This window comes from Centroberyx affinis, unplaced genomic scaffold (genome assembly GCF_046629955.1).
Source record: "Centroberyx affinis isolate AG114_WGS23_722 - 3 ecotype Tasmania unplaced genomic scaffold, CSIRO-AGI_Caff_v1 ptg003589l_1, whole genome shotgun sequence".
Lineage (NCBI taxonomy): Eukaryota > Metazoa > Chordata > Actinopteri > Beryciformes > Berycidae > Centroberyx > Centroberyx affinis.
Window position 1 is genome coordinate 54481 of NW_027281514.1, and position 22270 is coordinate 76750.

General features: G+C 43.0%; 1 protein-coding gene across 1 annotated transcript; it reads right to left on the bottom strand.

Annotated features, from left to right (window-relative positions):
* Window positions 1-4687: 4687 nt before the first annotated feature.
* LOC139661701 (piggyBac transposable element-derived protein 4-like) lies at window positions 4688-6628 on the bottom strand. The gene is made up of 2 exons (XM_071540252.1): window positions 5342-6628; window positions 4688-5146 (listed from the first exon to the last, which is right to left on the bottom strand). The coding sequence occupies exons 1-2, from the start codon at window positions 6626-6628 to the stop codon at window positions 4718-4720; spliced, it is 1716 nt and encodes a 571-aa protein (XP_071396353.1). The 3' UTR covers window positions 4688-4717.
* Between the last annotated feature and the right edge of the window lie 15642 nt (window positions 6629-22270).

The window sequence follows — 22270 nt, forward strand, 5'->3', positions numbered from 1 at the left end:
CAAACTGAGTTGGTCACATAAACCTGTGGAACCTATTCTACCTATTTTTGAGTCTGTCATTTCTAAAACAAAAAGCCCCGACTCCATTTAACTCAGTGGATGCTGAACATTTTGAAGCTCAATATGTCCAAACTCCTGAAGGGAGATGGAACCATATAATTCTAAGCTCATATATTTCACTCATTCAGTCATTTCCACAGAGGAAATGAGGAATTTCACCTTCAAATCTGAAAAGCAACAAAAAGCACATGTGCTTTGAATTCAATGAGGCTTTTCACATGTGACTTTGTTCTCAAACAACTCAAAAAAGTTGTCTACTAATTGTTTATGTATTCATGATGTGCATTTTTCAGTGTTTTCTATTTGCATTTTCAGCCTCACATCACAAGTCGCTCTGCAGCAAGATTTCCAGAAATCCTCCTTCGACGTCACTGCTACACTAAAACATTTGAAATCATATATAATAAACATTATGATTTATCAGACTGAAAGCACAAAAACACACTGAGACGGTTCAGTGTGAAGTTTCTGTGCAGCAGCAGCCAAGACTCTCAGTTTCCTGTTTCAGGAAGAAAAAAACATGTTGGTGTTTTGTTTTTCTAAGCAGAACTTCGATGTCAGCGTTGATTCCTCACAGCGCAGAGGAATGAACTGCTGTTCAGTTCATTAGTTAAATAGCTTCATAAAGTTCATAGATTCCTGCAGAAAAACATGTGGAGTGTGGTTGTGATCAGTGAGGGATAAATCTGACTGAAGCAGCTGTCTGCACTATAGAGACAGCAGATACCACTCAGTAACTAACAGGAGAAAACTGCTTTCTTTACAGCTGAATTCTACACAAGCTGATGGAAACTAAAAGCCTTCGTCACGTGACGTTTTGCCAAAGTCAGCGCCAAGAGAGCAGAGAAATGACAGAGAGCATCCAATAAAAATAAGGATCTTCACAGAACTCAGACACTGTGATGATGCAGTTTATTGACAATATCTCGCATATGAATTTTACACACCGATCAATCAAAACAATATAACATTTATTAATGTAGGCAGCTAATAATCCATATGATTTTAGTCATATTTATTTGTTTATAAGTGATGAGGCCGCTCCAGTTAGTGATCCAGTCAGAAAACAGTCAGTCAGCATGTGTGTTGGTGGAGCCTCCCTTGTTTGTATGGATCATGAGGAGAGAGAGTCCACAGCAGTACACCATGCTCTTCACTATCATCACTGTGTAAACCAGAGAGAGCAGCTTCACCCTGCACTGGGACTGGAAGGAGACTGGAGACAAGACAAACAGCACAAGTCAACCATGAGTGTAGATCTGAACAGGAATGACGGTTCTATCACTTCAGATTCTATGTTTGATTCCTGCAGCAGTCAGTTGATCCTGCAGTGAGCTGACTGAGCTCAGTCTGCATCAAATCACCAGACAGAACAAATAAAACAACAAGAACAAATGTTAAGATACAACAAATGATATTTGTAATGTAACAGCTGGTTGACAGGCAGGAGATCCTGACTGAACTCTGTGGTAACAGTAACAGCAGATGAAGCAGACTATCTGTAGTGAGGTGTCGCCCCCTGCTGCCTGCAGGCCGCAGCTACAGCGGAGCGCTACTGTCAGCTGGAAAGTCAAATAGAACCAAACGGTTCCACTGCATTGGTCACAACTCCGCCATCTTTTACCTGATTCCTTAGCTACTTTCAAACAAAGTAAAGGCAAGTCCAAGAAGCCTGCAGACCGAATCTGGAGTCATTCTGACCTGCGGTTCATAAGAAGAAGATTTTTGAAGCTTTTTCAAAAAAATCAAAATGTCAGAATGTTTTATAGGCGGAGCTTATGGGTCCTAGAGGCAAAACTGTTCATCATGATCAGATACATATCTGTACCAAGTTTCACATCTCTACAACTAACAGGACGGCGGGGCTGAGCCTCAGACTTTGGGAGCTTATTACAGCGCCCCCTATGGGCCAATCAGTGACATCATTTGTTTCCCAGTAGCAGCTGACCTGAACTATCTGTATGTCAAAATGGACAAAGAGTTATCAATGTATGGACGAGTTATTGGACAAAACACAGGAAAACACTACTACTAATAATAATAATCATCCTAGGATTAGTTCCATCGTACCTCTGTGGTTATTTTTCTACAACCTACAGTAATTATTGTTTACAGTCAAATGGCTGTTACCAGCTAACCGTCCCCAAAGTCCACACTGATCTTGGCAAACAGGCTTTTATGTTTTCTGCACCTTCAGCCTGGAGCTCACTGCAGAGCCTCAAACTGCCGGAACTGATTCCACTTGGAACTTTAAAAAATCAAATGAGAGACTTAGAAGCAGATTCCTTTCGTACTTGCACATGTTTTTTATGAAGGTTGTAATTGTTTTTATTTATTTTACCGCATGTTTTGTGTCTTAATGTTTGTCTGTTTTGATGTTGTTGCAACTTTTATCTCTTTTTATGCTGTTATGTTGGCCAGGCTTCCCTTGAAAAAGAAGTCTTTGTATCTCAACGGGAACTGAACAGCAGTTCATTCCTCTGCGCTGTGAGGAATCAACGCTGACATCGAAGTTCTGCTTAGAAAAACAAAACACCGACATGTTTTTTTCTTCCTGAAACAGGAAACTGAGAGTCTTGGCTGCTGCTGCACAGAAACTTCACACTGAACCGTCTCAGTGTGTTTTTGTGCTTTCAGTCTGATAAATCATAATGTTTATTATATATGATTTCAAATGTTTTAGTGTAGCAGTGACGTCGAAGGAGGATTTCTGGAAATCTTGCTGCAGAGCGACTTGTGATGTGAGGCTGAAAATGCAAATAGAAAACACTGAAAAATGCACATCATGAATACATAAACAATTAGACAAAAACAAAACAACAACTTTTTTGACTTGTTTGAGAACAAAGTCACATGTGAAAAGCCTCACTGAATTCAAAGCACATGTGCTTTTTGTCTCTTTTCAGATTTGAAGGTGAAATTCCTCATTTCCTCTGTGGAAATGACTGAATGAGTGAAATATATGAGCTTAGAATTATATGGTTCCATCTCCCTTCAGGAGTTTGGACATATTGAGCTTCAAAATGTTCAGCATCCACTGAGTTAAATGGAGTCGGGGCCTTTTGTTTTAGAAATGACAGACTCAAAAATAGGTAGAATAGGTTCCACAGGTTTATGTGACCAACTCAGTTTGGACAAAAAGTCACATAGAACCGTATAATTCCAAGGTCACAAACTGTCTGTTTGCATGTGAAATGAAGTTTTCACAGATCCCACAGATTGAGTTGAGACTCTGTGGAAATAAAGCTGGGCTTCCTGGAAGTATTCTTAACCAAAATAAATAATTGTAACTGTCATTTTGTTGATATGACAAACCACAGTGAGCGGTGTGGAGCTGCAGTGAAACCACAGCCTGTCTGTTATCGTCAGCGTCACTAAACTACTACACTAAATGCTAGGGGGAGATTTTTTTTATTGATTATCACAGTCTGGGATATGTCAGTGATTAGCAACAACATTGATTTTGATGCATCATAATTTTTTGTGCAGTGTCAGATTATAAAAAAAAAATCACACTTGTTACCTTAGAGGACAAAAATGTCCCCTTCCTAAAACCGCCATAAAAATACTATATATTAATATTATTTTCCACTTTCACTGAGTTAAATTTTTTAACCAATCTCAATAAATATTTTCAATATACTAAAGGCTAGGGGGAAGTTTTTTTTTTTTTATCATCACAGTCTGGGATATGTCAATGATTAGCAACACTGATTTTTATGCATTATTATTTTTTGTGCAGTATTAAAGTAAAGAATCTCACCTGTTAACTTATAGTATGTTACAGTTACATATGTAAAATGTCAATTATTGCTTTTTGTATTACTCCTATTACCCTTCAAAGTGTTCACCTTCTAATAGCCTATTGCCTTATTTTACAAAATACAAGATTACTTTGAAGAACAAGATTTTTCAAAATTCAAGAACATTGAACATATCAAAAAATTCAGAACAGAAATACTAGTGTGTGTGAGAGTGAGAGAGAGTGAGTGAGTGAGAGTGAGAGAGAAAGAGAGAGTGAGTGAGTGAGTGAGAGAGAGAGACAGAGAGAGAGAGAGAGAGAGAGACAGAGGACAGAGAGAGAGAGAGAGAGAGAGAGAGAGAGAGGACAGAGACAGAGGACAGAGAGAGAGAGAGAGAGAGAGACAGAGACAGAGGACAGAGAGAGAGAGAGAGAGAGAGAGAGAGAGAGACAGAGACAGAGGACAGAGAGAGAGAGAGAGAGAGAGAGAGAGAGAGACAGAGACAGAGGACAGAGAGAGAGAGAGAGAGAGAGAGAGAGAGGACAGAGACAGAGGACAGAGAGAGAGAGAGAGAGAGAGACAGAGACAGAGGACAGAGAGAGAGAGAGAGAGAGAGAGAGAGAGAGAGAGAGAGAGAGAGAGACAGAGACAGAGGACAGAGAGAGAGAGAGAAAATAGATAGAATATAAACAAAGCAAAAATACAAGATTACTTTGAACAAGAACAAGATTTATTTTTCAAAATTCAAGAACATTGAACATATCAAAAAATTCAGAACAGAAATACTAGTATGTGTGAGTGTGAGAGAGACAGAGAGAGAGAGAGAGGGAGAGAGAGAGAGAGAGGGAGAGAGAGACAGAGAGAGAGAGAGAGTGTGTGTGAGTGAGTGTGTGTGAGACAGAGTTCGGTCCGGTTCATGTGCAGCAGGAGCTACAGTATGAGGATGTGTGGTCTTTGCAGGTATGCTTCCCACACTTGATGCAGGTGGTGGCGGTTTTCTTTTTTCTGCCAGTGCAGAACTCGCACCACCTCCTCCTCTTGCTGTCGGTGCTGTCGGTGCTGTCCGGGACCGGACCGTCCCCCGGGTCCTGTAGCTCCGCCACCATGGCGGCGGCGGCCGGTGTGCGGGGGAGGTGCTCTCTCCGAAGCATTTGCGGGGACACCAGCATTTTCCCCAGCTCCTCCATGAACAGCCTCCGTTTAAAGGTCTTGGCCCGGTTCCAGGAGGGATCCACGGCCGTCCACAGCACAAAGGCGTTGTAGGCAGAGACGTCCAGCATGTTGTAGAAGAGAACCAGTGGCCACCGACAGGTCCTTCTCCTACAGCTGTAGGCGCCGACAACCTGCAAAAGAACAAAACAAAAAAGACCAAGAAAAAATGAATAAATGAATACAAATACTCTTCCTCATCATACACAAATATATCATTCATTCTTTATATAAATGCAAGAAATACTGAATAATAAAAGCACTAAATAGATCTCAGACAAGCACATGAATTCAGTAAGAATAAATAATCGATGCGTAATGGCACGCACCTTATCCAGGTTGTCGACACTTCCTTTGCAGCGGTTGTAGTCGGTAATTATGGTCGGCTTCTGGTGCTCCGTGTGGCTCACGGCCGGCTCGCGGTGCTTGGTGCTGAGCAGCAGAACGTTCTTCCCCCGCTTCGGGACGTAGGACACCGCCGTGTGCGTCCTGGTGAAGGCAAACCGGGAGGATCGGGGCGCTCTCTGCCTCGTCTGCAGCAGTTGCGGGGGAAGCTCTGGCCCGTTCTTCCGAATTGTACCGACCAGGGCCAGTTTCCTCCTCAGAAGCTCCTCGGCCAGCGCATAGGAAGTGAAAAAATTATCACAAGTCACGGTGTTCCCCTGGAGCCCCTCCGTCATCTCCAGGACGACCCTCTGTCCCTGGTTCACCTCCGGACTGCCGGCAGGTTTCCCCGTGTAGATTTGCATCTTCCACGCGTACGATGTGATGACGTCACAGGTGACCCAAATCTTTATCCCGTATTTCGCAGGTTTTCTGGGCATGAATTGGCGGAATCCACAGCGGCCTTTGAACGGGACGAGCTGCTCGTCTACACAGACGTCCTGGCCCGGGTTGAACAGGAGGGGGAGGCGGTGCACCCACTTCTCCCAGATGGTCCGAAAGGCAGCCAGCTTGTCGTGCTTCTGGTGACGGGCGGGTCGTGTCAGCTTGTCGTCGAACCGCAGGTTTGAGCTTATGAGGCTGAACGTATGGTGGGACATGGTGGCCCGGAAGACGGCCCGCCCGGTGTGGCCGTCCCACAGGCTGCGGGTCGACTCGTCGCGGGACCGGTACACACCGGCCAGAATCAGCAGCCCGACGTACGCCTGCAGGTCGGTGGCATCTATGTCTTTCCAATCCGTGAGGGATCGTCTCCCCTGCAGGTTTGTCATATCCAGAAGGAGCTGCATGATCTTTTCTGTCATGAAGAGATCGAAGCAGGACTTCACGGTGCTGATGCGGGTGGTGGCGTACCGCGTGGGTCCCGGGACCGCACCGGTGGCTGGAATGTAGCGCAGCGTCTCGGCGTGAGTGGGAGACCAGACAATTTGCCCGTTCTTCGATTTCCATTCATTAGAAGGACCCGCCGTCTCCTCCGTCTCCTCCCCGCTCCCGGCGGAGTCATCGGAGGAATCGGACCCAATCGGAGGAACCAGATTCGAGACTTCATCGTCCGTGTTGTCGTCGTCTTCGGTTTTGGAGGCTTCCTCGTCCGAGTCCGATACAGACCGCTGCTCGCTGTCAGCGGACTGCGCGATTCTTTCCAAAGCTTCTTGTGCTAAATGTCTCTTCATCTTGTCAGGTATGAAATGATCAGCCCCCCCAAGCTGCACATGTAGTGGGTCTGACTCTGTGTAGAAGGCAAGGACACACTTCCCGGCTCTGTCTCTGAGCAATTTATTTGCCAACCAGCGGCAACAGCAACTGTAGTTATGAAGAAACAAAACATTCACTGGGTTTTCTCACATAAATGCTCTCAGCGCTTCCCGGTAAAAGTCCCAAAACAAAGAAAATATGCACAATAGCATTACAAAAAAAGAATAAATAAAATGCAAATTATATAAATAAATTAATCTAACATACTGTATTTTCTATCAGAAAAATAAAAAAAAACATGCATAAACCCACATACCTACGGAAGCCGAGAACGGCCGTGCTTGCAATTATTTTTTTAATGCCGTTATCGAGATCACAAGTTAATTATTTATCTTGAGAAAACAAAAGGCCGATTTCTCGAGATAACGAGATAATTCATCACAAGAAAATGTGTAGTTTTGTTTGCTGCAGTTACAGTAACTGCAGCAAACCTTCACAAAAAACTTCACATTTATGCCTCGACTTACTGTTCAGTTATGAATCCTCCCCGACAGTCATGACAGTGATCTTGAAGGCTGAAATCAGCTGTGATCAAATGAACCAGACCAGCGGCGGATCTACCGGGGTGGCAGCTGCCACCCCTAAAAAAATGCCTTGCCACCCCAGCTGCCACCCCAGTTTTGGACAATCTAATTCAAAAATATATATATAAAAAGTTGTGGCTGCAGTGAATGCAGCAAGAGATGACGCTCCCCGTAGACTCCTCCCCCCCCAACAGGAGCTGTTAACATCAGAGCCACTTCATCTGTGACCGTCTGTGACAACAGTAACGGCAGGAAGAAGAAGAAGAAGACGAAGACAGTCCAGTCAGCAGAACATACGGTGAAGGAATGAGGTCGATGAGCAGATAGCTGCAGTATCACCAGGGGTTAAAGTGGGCCGGAACCTTCGATTAATAAGTAAATAAATCTGATTGGCAGTTTCATACATAATGACAAGCGAGTTCACAGGGCTGCCAACTCTCACGCATTGACCGAGAGACTCACGCAATTTATATTTTTCACACGCTCTCACGCCACAAGTCTACTTTCTCACGCAGTGAAAAACAAATTCATAACTGATAACGTCGAGACGTGAAAAAAGGAAACTGACAGCAGGACAGACGAGACAGAGCAGCACAGAGTTATTCAGACCATCTGAATAGCGAGAAATATACACTAATTATTATATTATTATATATATTGTATTATAATTATTATATTGTAGTTTATTCCCATGCATGCTGCTCAGAGTAATCTCAGTCAGCTCTTCTGCGAGAGTGAGTTGCTATGGTTACGGGGATGCTCTGTGTCTGTCACTGTGAAACTTTCTCATGATTCTCAATAAAAGGTTTTTAGGTTAGTATGCCTATGCAAGATCATGAATATAAGCACCTCAATGCTGAAATCTAGTAATATAACATTACATTTTTAGTTAACATTATACAGGGTTACTGTTTCTTGACTTAATCTTAGGTTAGGTGGTGTAGAAATGCAGAGTGATATGGTCAAAAAAACTTTTGTGGTAAGGCAAGTCAGCCTTTTTATATAGTGCATTTCATACACAGAAAATTCAATGGGGTTTACCCATGCTTTGACCTGGTTTTTAGGCTGCAGAGAGGAGTAAAGGTGGCCCTAACTTTTAGTCTCTCATTTTTATTGGTTTTGTTCTTGTCCTTTTATTGGTTTTAGTTTTGGAACATCCAAAACTATTAAGACAAACAAAATTATTTTGTGTATATATATCTATATCTATATCTGTTAGAGCTGTCAAATTTAATGCATTAATTTAGATTAATTTTAAAAATAACACGTTAAACGTAAATTAACGTATAGGCGTTATGTTAAATTATTTTAAAAAAAAAACTGTTCTAGGCTAAGTGATGGGCTTATGTTCAATGAAAAAAGACATGTATTAGGAAAAATGTCTGAAGAGTTGGAAATAAAACAATTTATATATTTCTAATGCCACCTTTAGATATTTCTATTCAATGCTTTACTCATGTGCCACAATAATGTAATGTTTTTGAGTTAAAATATCTTCATTTGGGGGCTTTCCCAAGCAAATATTCATTATTGTTTGCGATTAAATCAGCATATATATATATCTGCCACCCTCTTGACACCCCATGAACATTTCTCTAGATCCGCCCCTGAACCAGACACTCTTGAGTTCTCCATAATTATTCCGTGATCTCGAGAAAACAAAAGTCGTTTTCTCGTGATAAACTATCTCGAGAAATCGGCCTTTTGTTTTCTCGAGATACCAAGATAAATTAACCCTTTATCTCGAGAAAACGAGCTTTGTTATCTCAAGATAACGAAGTAATTAACTCGTGATCTCGAGATAACGGCAATAAAAAAAATAATTGCAAGCACGGCCGTTCTCGGCTTCCGTACATACCTGTAGTTGTGAAGAAACAAAACATTCACAGGGTTTCTCAGCGCCTGTGTAACATCATGAGTAAAGTCACTAAATGGCTCGTGCCAGCAAACAGTCTCAACAGCAGACTCTAGCGTGACAAGCTACACGGCAGCTCTGAAACACACACAGGCCTCGACACACTTCTCCCCTGATTAGCAGATTTATGCATGAAAAGAAATACAATTGCAACTCTAAAACATGACAATGCTAACACACTGACTTTACATGAGTTTTTAAGTAACTTAACTTCACTTTTACAACAAAAACAGCGAAAGTGCAAAGAGCAGAGAGACTGCCTACCTTCCCGGTAAAAGTTCCGAAACAAAGAGGAAGTAAAGTAAACGGAAGTGCCACAAGTGCAGTTCGTAAAATAAGATGCTCGCTATACTTCCGGCGATAATCCCCAATATTTCCCTTTATGGAAAGGTGTCTAACCTTAACATGAAACCCAATATACTTATTTACACCATTTCATAAGGACATACTGACGACATATCAACAACACTTAAGGAACATAGGAACCATGGTAACGGAAATGTTAACCCGCATCCTTCAAAATAAAAGTCTGTGCTTCAATCCACATACAATTCTTCAAAAATGTACAATGCCCTGCTCATAATATAGCGCAACAACATCACACTACTACACATACATTTATAGATTTTGGCTGCGACAGCAGCTGCATAAACTCACTGATGGGCTCAAATCTACTTAACCAAACAACGCCAAACTTTACTTTGCTTTTCCCCGCAGCTGCATCTTTACGGCGCTGCAAAGCGCCCGATGTGTTGCAGAATCCAAACGTCCACCCTCCGGTCTTCTGGATTGAGCCCTCACGGACTTCAGTCGTACGCACCGTGACGTGTTCAACGGTATCACGTCAAGTCTGCGAGTGCGCGAGACTACAAGCCGCTGATAGACAAACTCAAGGCTGTTTCACTCGTTGCTGTGGAAACGTTCAAAACAACAGTGTAGCGACTACAACCCTGTCCACAGTGATCGCTGCCACGATCGTGGTCGAGATCGCTCGTGTCATGATGTGGTTGAATATTATTTCTGGCCGACATGATTCAAGTAACGTTTTAAGAAAGTCATTGTTTTACACATTCATAAGTCCTTTTTGTTTTTCTGTTCGGCAATTGGGAAAACTACACCGTCACGTCCGTATTGCAATGAATTGTGGGTAATTAAATCAGTGAAGTCTGGTGAAGTCTGCAGAAAGTCCACTTGAGGCCCCTTGTGGACTGGATGAATTGTGGATTTAGAGCCTCAGCACTCGCAGACTTCCCGGGAACGCGCCCGCAAAGTCCGCGAGTCTGCAAGTGCGGTAATTTATTTTATTTATTTTTTTTTATTTCTATCATCAGCATCAGATATACAAAGTTATCGAATAACAGACATTAAAATATACAACGCCACGGGTTACAAACAAAGTTTGACACAAAAAGATACAAAATGAAAATAGTGCAGTACAAATTATATTAAGATGTTAAATTTGGAAGTGTGGTGAAGTCCGGACATTTGGATTTAGCTTCTGACTGAGTGATGAAGTTACACCATTGGTCGGCCGGAACACGTGGTCGGCCGGAACACGGTCCAGCCATATAGGGGTCAACAGTCTTTTTTGCTTAGGAAGGTTCCTAACTGCCAGAAATCATAAATCAATTCACAAAAATGTTATACATGGTATACAAATTTATGGTTTTAATAGCTTTTCTATTTTTAGAGTATAGCATTGTTGTAATGTATTGTTTGATTTCATATTAAAAAAATAAAAAATATGGTTTATGATTGGAAAACTTAGATTTATGAATATGTGATTTTGCAAGTAATAGAATCAAATTGATGATATAGTATTGATTTGCTTTGGTAGAAGTGTAAGTAAAAAAGCCAAACAATACATTTTCATAGGAAAGGGAAAATTCAGAATCAATATATTGGGAAATGAATGTACAGACATCTTGCCAAAAAATACGAGTGGGGACAAGACCAAAATAAATGACATAAATCTTCTGGTACCAGTTGACAAAATGAGCAATCCACTTCAATGTCCTTTTTATATCTTTGTAGACCTTGGAGGGATAAAAAACGATGAATCATTTTTGATTTTAGAAGTTCAGAGTATGACATTAATACGCCACTAGAATTGAGGAGCTGATTAACCAGATCAATTTCATGGACAAACCAGTTTTCCAAGAATAATGATTTGTGTTTATATAATATCTCTATTGTTCCAGATGTATCTGTGGGGGGGAAATTATGTTTATAAATTAAAGACCAGGAAAGGAGCATTTGTTTGTGAAAATTTGACAATTTTAAGGGAATTTTTTCAATATTGTAGCTGCAAAGTAAAACAAATTTAAGGCCTCCAAGTTTTGAGAACAAGTAATTAGGAATAATTCCAAATTAAAGTCGGGTTTCTAAGAAACTGTTTAATCCAATTTATTTTGAAAGTATTGTTAAGGGTGGAAGAATCAAGAAAGTTCAGGCCACCATGTTCATGGGAGTTCATTAAGACTGATTTTCTAACATATTGCATTCTGTTACTCCACACAAAATTATAAAGTATGTTATCAATGGCCACAGAGGTCTGTTTGTTCACATCTAGAGATAAGGCTGCAAAGTAAGTCAGGATATGCCCTCTGCCTTTGATAGCAAAATTCTTCCTCTAAGGGATAAATCTCTATGAAGCCATAAATTTATTTTTTTCTGTATCAATGGCGACTGAAACCTGTGAAGCATCCTTTAAAAATAAAGTGGTATCGTCAGCCAGCTGACTAATTATGATTTCATTTTCAGCTATTGTGATACCTTTCAGGGGGCTGAGCTTAATGAAGTCAGAGAGTAAATGAGCACAAATCAGGAACAAGTATGGCGAGACAGGACAGCCTTGTCTGACTCCGCGTTTTAAGTCTTGGAGAGGTGCCTGCAAACAGTTTAACTGAACAATTTGCATTCTTATACATAGTACTGATAGCTGCACAAAAGTAAGGACCAAAACCAAATTTCTCCAAGGCCTGAGATATAAAGTTGTGTTCGACTGTGTCAAATGCCTTGCTCAAATCTAGAAACAAAGGCAAGGCAAGGCAAGGCAGCTTTATTTGCATAGCACATTTCATACACTGGGGCAATTCAAGGTGCTTTACAGAGTGATAAAATACAGTAAAGGTAAAAGATTTACAATTAAAAAGTGCAAAAGTACAGACAAGAGATACAAAAGATAAAAGACTTAAAAAGTAAACTAGTGCAGTTTAAATCAAATGAGATAGAAAGATAAAAGAACACAACAAATACAACAAATACTCCCACTTTTAGATGCACATTGTGAGTGAACCCATATATTTACGTCAGATCTCACTGCCTAAGGCAGCCGAGAATCATAGATTCTCCTCTTGGTCAAAAACCTCACCATCCACAGATGGATGAGGATCATGCAGGGTAAAGCTCTGTCCCCCCCCACATATAGTGTTCACTCATCCACAAGTAAGCTTTACCTGGACAAGACCGTGTCAGCTCTGTTGGGATCCTGAACAGAAAGAGTTAAAATTAATGTTATTTAAAAGCTAAGCTGAAAAGATAAGTTTTTAGCCATTACAGGGTAGAGTAGGCAGTGGAAAATAAGAAAGTTTTTAGCTTTGACTTAAAAGCGGTCAGAGTCGGGGCCTGTCTAATATCATCTGGGAGGTTATTCCAGGTCTGTGTTGCATGATAACAAAATGCTGCTTCACCGTGTTTTGTTCTAACTCTTGGGACAGCCAGCAGGCCAGCCCCCAAAATAAAACTATCATCACTGCAAAGATCAGCATAGTCAATAAGGTCTAGCACAAGCCTGATGTTATTAGATATACATATATATGGGAGGAAGAGTTTGATTTTCAATACTTTCTATAAACACACCATGGAGGAAGGGGGTTAGTTGCTCTGCAAAATCAATAAAATTCAGAAGTTAAGCCGTCAACTCCTGGAGATTTATTGAGTTTTAGGTGATGAATGGCAAACAGGACTTCATCTAAAGTTATTAGGCTATCACAAAAATCTTTTTGGTCATTCTTAATTGACTTTGTTTCGGTGAGAAATCCTAGAAAATGGTTAGCTGCTACCTCATTATACTGTGACTCATACAAATTTCTATAAAATGTGGAACAGTATTTAGCTGTCTTACGGGATCATCTGTAATATAATTGGTTTTACTACTGTTTATTTGATACATTTCTCATTTAATTATTTGCCAGCTAATAACAAAACAACAAAAATACAGAATTCTGAATGTGGAACAAAATAAAAGCCACCAGCTGTTATTCAGAAATCTCACTACTATATTTAACAACTGGAAACAGAAATGATGAAAAATAAGAGAGAAATATTTCTATTCTATTCTGTCTATTTCTAATATCTATCTATTTCTAATGATTGAATAATAAAGTGAATAATGAAGTCTTCATGTGGTCTTTTAAAAGGATTTGAAAAGGTGAAACAGTCAGTATATATCCTGTCACCATGTTGAGAGGGAACTGGATTTATTTGGATTGTGTTGAACTAGATGTTTCCCTACAGAATTACACTTTCTGCATTAAAGGTTCAACCTGCCATCCAGTACAGAGAGAGAATACAGAGGAAAAACTAGTTTGAAATTCTTACACTTTAGTCATTTAGTTGATGTTTTTATCCAGAATAACTGACAGTGATCATCAGGAATATTAGTTATCTGTTATCTGCTGCTGTGACCTCTGACCTCTGACCTCTGACCTCCCTGCTGATCTAGGAACTGAAGCTGATCAGAGGTGATGAAGAGAAGGTGAAGAAAAGAAAGTGATGAAGAGGAGGTGAAGAAGAGAAAGTGATGAGGAGGAGGTGAAGAAGAGGATGTGATGAAGAGGAGGTAAAGAGGAGGTGATGAAGAGGAGGTGATGATAAGGAGGTGAAGAAGAGAAGATGATGAAGAGGAGGTGAAGAAGAGCATGTGATGAAGAGGAGGTGATGAGGAGGTGATGAAGAGGAGGTGATGAAGAGGTGATGAAGAGGAGGTGATGATGAGGATGTGATGAAGAGGAGGTGATGAAGAGATGATGAAGAGGAGGTGATGAAGAGTCTGGAGGAGATGAAGAGGTGATGAAGAGGAGGTGATGAAGAGGAGGTGATGAAGAAGAGGTTATGAAGAGGAGGTGATGAAGAGGAGGTGATGAAGAGGTGATGATGAAGAAGTGATAAAGAGGAGGTGATGAAGAGGTGATGAAGAGGAGGTGATGAAGAGGTGATGAAGAGGAGGTGGTGAAGAGGATGTGATGAAGAAGTGATGAAGAGGTGATGAAGAGGAGGTGGTGAAGAGGAGATGATGAAGAGGAGGTGATGAAGAGGTGATGAAGAGGAGGTGATGAAGAAGTGATAAAGAGGAGGTGATGAAGAGGAGACACTGTCTTGATGAAGAGGAGGTGATGAAGAGGAGGTGATGAAGAGGAGATGATGAAGAGGTGATGAAGAGGAGATGATGAAGAGGAGACACTGTCTTGACAGAGGAGGAGTAATTTGTCTTGTTGGAAGATGTTGAGTTAAATGGGAAACAGCACATTGGATCTATTTCGACCTCACTCTGACCGTCACCACGGTCTTCAACTTGAATGATGCCATCCTTCTACCTATCTACGAGACCATTATATCAACAGAGTCATGTGACTGACCTTAAGAGGCTGGGCCCGGAGTCTATAAAGCATCCGGTGAACATGCCTCTTCCTCTTTGCCTTTCTCGCCTCACCTGAGACCGGTAAGTTGTGCATATTAGGAAGCCAATAATCCGTCACTTTGTTGTGCAGGCGCCTTGTGTCCCTAAGGATTTTCGACTGGTTTTCCTGTGAAGTCGCTACTGGCGGGGTGCTTTGAGCATCGCCTCCGCCGTAGTTGTGCTACTTGCATGTAACTTTCTGTTTGTTTGCAGGTAGGATAATTGGTACACCTGTTGTTGATTGTTCCCATAGCCCGTTGGCGTTTGGGTAAGTAACCTAAGTTGGTATTATTGTTTCCTTTGGGCAACAAGACAGCAGATAAATACAGTAACACAAAGTTAAATAGTTAATTGTTCCCTTCTGCTATTTTGCAGTCAAGGTTTTTCTTTATTTCCCCTCGTACGTTCGCGTACAAGAGTGGTGATTTTGAGTAACTTGTTTTCTCCATAGTTGTATTTCTTTTTTGTTTGGATAAGTTAATGTATCTCCCTTTACCTCTGTGCGCAGTAGGTGGGATTGTTTATTTATTCCCCCTCGTACGTCCGCGTACAAGGAGTGGGTGAATTCAGTTTGCCTGAGCAGTATTTCGTGAGCCAGTGGGTTCATATATGTTCACGTTAGCCACTGTTCGCAGTGGGCAGTGTTACTTTGTGTTGCCTATAGGGCAGTTTTGAATAGTTTATTTACTGCTGGCCACCTGATAATAACATGGCTCCTCAGACATGTCGTTTTTGCGGGGCAGCCATGGACCCGCGCGACGGTCACCGGGAGTGTCCTTCTTGTTTGGGCAAGGCTCATTTGTTGGAGGATGTGGAGAGTCCGTGTCCGGCGGCAATTGACTTGCCTCTGGAGGAAAGGGCCCGAAGGGCCAGGGTTGGGAAGCATTCTCCCCATGCTGCGGCAGTTCTTTCTCCTCACACCCGTGGTAGAGAACGGGAACGTAATCCTGAACGTCGTTCCCGCAAACGCCAGCAGGGGCATTCTCACGGGCATAGCAAGAAACGAGCCCCAGAGTGTGCCTCTCCGCCATCGCGTAGACCAGCCCCCCCCCCAAGTGAGACAGGAGGGCAGGAGGACACGCAGCTACAAATTCTAGCCACCATTCGTGGTCTGGCGGATAGGGTGAGCATGATCGAGGCTCGAACCCAGAGAGCGGCTCCGCCGGAAGCAGATTTTTCGGCGGGGACCTCCCCTGGGGACTTACCGGCATACCAAGAGGCACCGGCAGAACACCCTGATTCCATCTCCCTCTATGCACAGGAGGGTGGACACCTAGAGGTTGCTGAGGAGTCAAATGGCCTTAGCTCATCTCACCCAGGGGGGTCTGCGTCTGCAGATGATGGTACTGAGGAGCCCAGTCCCAGTGATGTGATTTCTAGGGTGCTGAGTGCTGCTAAGATTATAGGGCTTGCGCCCCCAGTTGAAGCTCCTAGTTCATTAGAGGGGGTCTGGGCTGGCATTTCGCAAACCCGTCCCTCAGTGGCTATTCCTGCAGCGGAGGATTATTGTCAGATGTTGAAGAGGTCGTGGAATGCTCCTGGCAGTGCCCCTCAGTTTAATTCAGGCTGCAGGAGGTTAGCTAAGGCGCGGTACCCGCCTGAGTCCGGCTTGGGTGACATGCCGCCAGTGGAGAGGGAGATGGCAGCTTTGACCTCTCTTGGCCCGGACAGGGTGACTGCAAATCCACGCTGCCCTCGGAGGGAATGTGACAAGACAGACCGCCTGGTTTGTAGGACCTATAATGCAGCTGCTCGTGCAGCTCGTGCGGGGAATGCACTCGCTGTCCTGTTAGCAGCTCTTAGAAGGACCGCTAATACGGGTGACCAGGACACCAAGAACCTAATAGATACTGTGCTGTCTACACACTCCCAACTTACCCGTGACGTCGGTTCGGCTATGTCATCAGCCATGATGACTCGCAGGCAGGTCTGGCTGGCTCAGACAACTCTCCCTGAGAACATCAAGAGGGAACTTACCAACATGCCTGTGGTGCCGGGCGAATGTTTCACTCAGACTCGCAGAGTGTGCTGGACAAAGCCGAGCAGTCTCTGCGTACTCGGGAGTGCGTGCAACGCACATTCAGTCGCCCTGTGATGGCGAGGCAGAGACCGACGGGCCAGCAGCATCCATACCAGGCTGCTTGGGGTCGTCAGGAGTCTTGGTCGCATGGCAGGCGCCAGAACTTGGGTGCCCAAGGCTTTGGCAATGCTGCTGGAAGGCCGCATCAGCAGCAGCAGGGGTTTTAGCCCCGACCCACAGCGAGAGGGGCTCCTCAAAGGAGACGCCCCCCCAAGGGTCCAAGGACCCAGGGGGGTTCTGCATAGGAGTGGTGGGGCAGCCGCCGGGGTTCACTCCCAGCTACGCCTGGACAGCTGGGAGAAGGAGGTATCGGACCCCTGGGTATTGGCTACAGTCGCAAGGGGATACAGAATCCAATTTCGGCGGCGACCCCCACCTTTTTCCAGGGTCCGTATGACATTGGTCAGGGACCCAGTCCAGGCAACAGTGCTGGCGGAGGAGGTTGCGACACTTCTACAGAAGGACGTGATTGTAAAAGTAAGTCCCAGCGAACAGCGCACTGGCTTCTATTCAATGTATTTCCTTGTTCCCAAAAAAGATGGTGGGCTTCGTCCCGTCTGAATGCATACGTAAAGGTATTGCCTTTCAAAATGCTACACACAAGGCACATCCTGGAGTCGATAGAGCAAGGGGAGTGGTTCACCACTATCGATCTGAAGGACGCCTATTTCCACATCCCCATTTGTCGGGAACATTGGCGGTTTCTGCGGTTCGCCTTTCAGGGGCAGGCTTACGAACTCAAGGTCCTGCCATTTGGTCTCTCCATGTCTCCCAGGGTGTTCACCAGGGTGGTAGCAGCCGCTCTGTCACCACTCCAGAGGGCAGGCATAAAAATACTGCCATACCTGGATGACTGGCTGGTCTGCGCCCCATCCCGCGAACAGGTCGTGCAGGACACCGAGAGTGTCCTGCACGTAGTAGTGAGCTACATGCACTTTCTGTGAGTGATGAGTGCTTGAGGTGGAAAGCTGAGAATGCGGGGGTGTCCCTGTGGCCAAACCCCTTCTTCCTCCCTAAGGTGGTAAACTCTCAGACAGTGAATCAGGCAATTGAAATAGAGGCATTCCGCCCTGACCCAGCTCACCAAGGGGGAGTGGCTCTTCAGGCACTGTGTCCAGTAAGAGCACTGATGGCTTATGTTGATCGCACACGGCCGCTGAGGCGGGCACACACTCAGCTGTTAGTGTGTTATGGTGGTAAACGGTTTGGCCTCCCGTTGTCTAAGCAGCGTCTATCCCACTGGCTGGTGGAGACAATTTCTCAGGCCTACTCCAGCCAGAATCTCCCAGTCCCTGGAGGTCTGGTGACTCACTCCACACGCAGTGTGGCCACCTCGTGGGCGGCCTTGAGGGGGGTTGCTCTTGGGGATATATGTGCGGCTGCATCGTGGAGTGCTCCATGCACTTTTGCTAGATTTTATAGGGTCAATGTGACGTCCGCAGCAATCGGCTCCACGGTTCTTATGTCAGCTGCCGAGCGCGTTGGGGAGGTGGTGGAATCTTCCGCTCCTTGCGACAATGTTGGTATGACTCATCCAAGTTGAAGACCGTGGTGACGGTCAGAGTGAGGTCGAAATAGATCGTAAGTTATGTCCATAACTGTGGATCTATGAGACCGAACGATGACCGTCACCATCTCTTGTCGCTCAGAACGGGCTGAGGCGTTCCAGGCAAGAGGAAGAGGCATGTTCACCGGATGCTTTATAGACTCCGGGCCCAGCCTCTTAAGGTCAGTCACATGACTCTGTTGATATAATGGTCTCGTAGATAGGTAGAAGGATGGCATCATTCAAGTTGAAGACCGTGGTGACGGTCATCGTTCGGTCTCATAGATCCACAGTTATGGACATAACTTACGTTCATGTTTTTACTGAAGAAACAATACTGTTAGTGGATGTGACTGTTAAAGTGAAGTTCATACAGTCCAGTCCTTCAGTCAGACCAGAACCAACAGTGAATCCAACCTGATGACATCATGAAGGTTCTTCTGCTATTATTTCTGCAGCTGTGAAAACAACACAGAGCCATCTAGTGGAGAAAATGAAGAGAGAACACTGACTGACCTGAAGACTTACTACTACTGATACTAGTATTACTGCTACTAGTACTGCTATTACTAGTATTACTACTACCACTGCTACTACTACTACTACTACTACTGCTGTTACTATTATTACTACTGCTGTTACTACTGTTACTAGTACTACAACTACTACTACTGATACTAGTATTACTACTGCTACTACTGTTACTAGTATTTCTGTTAGTAGTATTACTACTACTGATACTACTACTACTAGTATTACTGCTACTTGTCAGTAAAAGAAAACGACACCTAAAACACTGAACTGTTCACTCGTCTTTAACAGAAATGTGAAGTTGTGTTTTTGGTCTGTTAGACTGATCCTGGCACCATGGAGCTTCCCAACAGCATCTCTCTCTCCTACAGATGTGTTGTTGTTGTTTCTTCATTTAAAGGTGATATAATTCAGGTGTTTGCTGCCTCATTTCACAAACAGACCATAATAAATCTGTGGGTTTGATAAGCTTCACTGTCCGTGTTGAAATGGCTTTTAAAACTCACTTTCTGGCCCCAACTGTTTTGGAACCAAATCTCTCCTGTTGTAATTCCCACTGGTCGCCAGTAGAGGCCGATAGAGGCGATAGATCACCTGTCTGTTGATTTGACCTTTTACTTCTAATTTATTTCTGTCTGACCTCATTGATCTCTCTGTTTTATTGATCTGTCCTGTGTCTTTTATCTCTACTGATTGTGCAGCACGTTGTAACTTTGTTTTGAAAAGTGCCTTATAAATACAGATTATTATTATATATTATTATAACGCACCTTGAACTACTTCTTCCTTCAGCCTCCAGTGTTCATTTTCACTGCAGTTTTAAATCCAGTCACAGTCTCTTGCTCTTTTGATGAAAATAGCCTTAAAATTTAGTCAGAATGTATTCATGTCTTATTGATTAAATTCAGTTATTTACTGAATAAAATGGCCTGTGGTTTTAGTCAACTAACTAATTACATTATAGTCAATGAAAATCCATCCAGCTCAACAGTTTTTGGTGAGAATAATGTGAGAAACATGAAATGAAATCATTCAGGTAATAAAAAACATCATGTGAGAGTCAATATCCAGGAAGTTTACCTGGATCAATAAACCTTTAGAGAGAAAGAGATTTAGTTTTTCAGAAATTAATTCTACTTTTTAGGTTTCACTTTCTTTCAGTTGAATGGAAAATCTCATTTTGAATGAAAACATTCAGTTTCAGTCAGATTAGTGGAATCAGAGAGTTTAGTGTTCAGGAGCCTCATTACAGAAAAACATCCTGAGTGTTTGTTCTGTCCTAAATGTCAAAGATAGGAAAAATCTAATTTTGTCATTTCAGAAGCAAGTCCTAAACTCCTGACCGTCTCCTGTCTCTTCTCAACTTCACTGAGGAAATCCTAACTAGGCCTGTCTATTAAAACTCTAATCAAACAATTATCTGAATTTCCTAATGCCTAAATTCAAGTTAGAATGCACACGAGAGAATTTTGCAAGCTGTAAGTAGTGGAATTAGTATCATTATTATCTGTAGTAGCAGTATTTTCCTGTGTTTTGTCCAATAACTCGTCCATACATTGATAACTCTTTGTCCATTTTGACATAGATAGTTCAGGTCAGCTGCTACTGGGAAACAAATGATGTCACTGATTGGCCCATAGGGGGCGCTGTAATAAGCTCCCAAAGTCTGAGGCTCAGCCCCGCCGTCCTGTTAGTCGTAGAGATGTGAAACTTGGTACAGATATATATCTGATCATGATGAACAGTTTTGCCTCTAGGACCCATAAGCTCCGCCTATAAAACATTCTGACATTTTGGATTTTTTGTAAAAGCTTCTTCCACAGGTCATGACAATGACACCGAATTCGGTCTGCAGGCTTCTTGGACTTGCCTTTACTTTGTTTGAAAGTAGCTAAGGAGTCAGGTAAAAGATGGCGGAGTTGTGACCAATGCAGTGGAACCGTTTGGTTCTATTTGACTTTCCAGCTGACAGTAGCGCTCCGCTGTAGCTGCGGCCTGCAGGCAGCAGGGGGCGACACCTCACTACAGATAGTCTGCTTCATCTGCTGTTACTGTTACCACAGAGTTCAGTCAGGATCTCCTGCCTGTCAACCAGCTGTTACATTATAAATATCATTTGTTGTATCTTAACATTTGTTCTTGTTGTTTTATTTGTTCTGTCTGGTGATTTGATGCAGACTGAGCTCAGTCAGCTCACTGCAGGATCAACTGACTGCTGCAGGAATCAAACATAGAATCTGAAGTGATAGAACCGTCATTCCTGTTCAGATCTACACTCATGGTTGACTTGTGCTGTTTGTCTTGTCTCCAGTCTCCTTCCAGTCCCAGTGCAGGGTGAAGCTGCTCTCTCTGGTTTACACAGTGATGATAGTGAAGAGCATGGTGTACTGCTGTGGACTCTCTCTCCTCATGATCCATACAAACAAGGGAGGCTCCACCAACACACATGCTGACTGATTGATCGGTGTGTAAAATTCATATGCGAGATATTGTCAATAAACTGCATCATCACAGTGTCTGAGTTCTGTAAAGATCCTTATTTTTATTGGATGCTCTCTGTCATTTCTCTGCTCTCTTGGCGCTGACTTTGGCAAAACGTCACGTGACGAAGGCTTTTAGTTTCCATCAGCTTGTGTAGAATTCAGCTGTAAAGAAAGCAGTTTTCTCCTGTTAGTTACTGAGTGGTATCTGCTGTCTCTATAGTGCAGACAGCTGCTTCAGTCAGATTTATCCCTCACTGATCACAACCACACTCCACATGTTTTTCTGCAGGAATCTATGAACTTTATGAAGCTATTTAACTAATGAACTGAACAGCAGTTCATTCCTCTGCGCTGTGAGGAATCAACGCTGACATCGAAGTTCTGCTTAGAAAAACAAAACACCGACATGTTTTTTTCTTCCTGAAACAGGAAACTGAGAGTCTTGGCTGCTGCTGCACAGAAACTTCACACTGAACCGTCTCAGTGTGTTTTTGTGCTTTCAGTCTGATAAATCATAATGTTTATTATATATGATTTCAAATGTTTTAGTGTAGCAGTGACGTCGAAGGAGGATTTCTGGAAATCTTGCTGCAGAGCGACTTGTGATGTGAGGCTGAAAATGCAAATAGAAAACACTGAAAAATGCACATCATGAATACATAAACAATTAGTAGACAACAACTTTTTTGACTTGTTTGAGAACAAAGTCACATGTGAAAAGCCTCATTGAATTCAAAGCACATGTGCTTTTTGTCTCTTTTCAGAATTGAAGGTGAAATTTCTCATTTCCTCTGTGGAAAT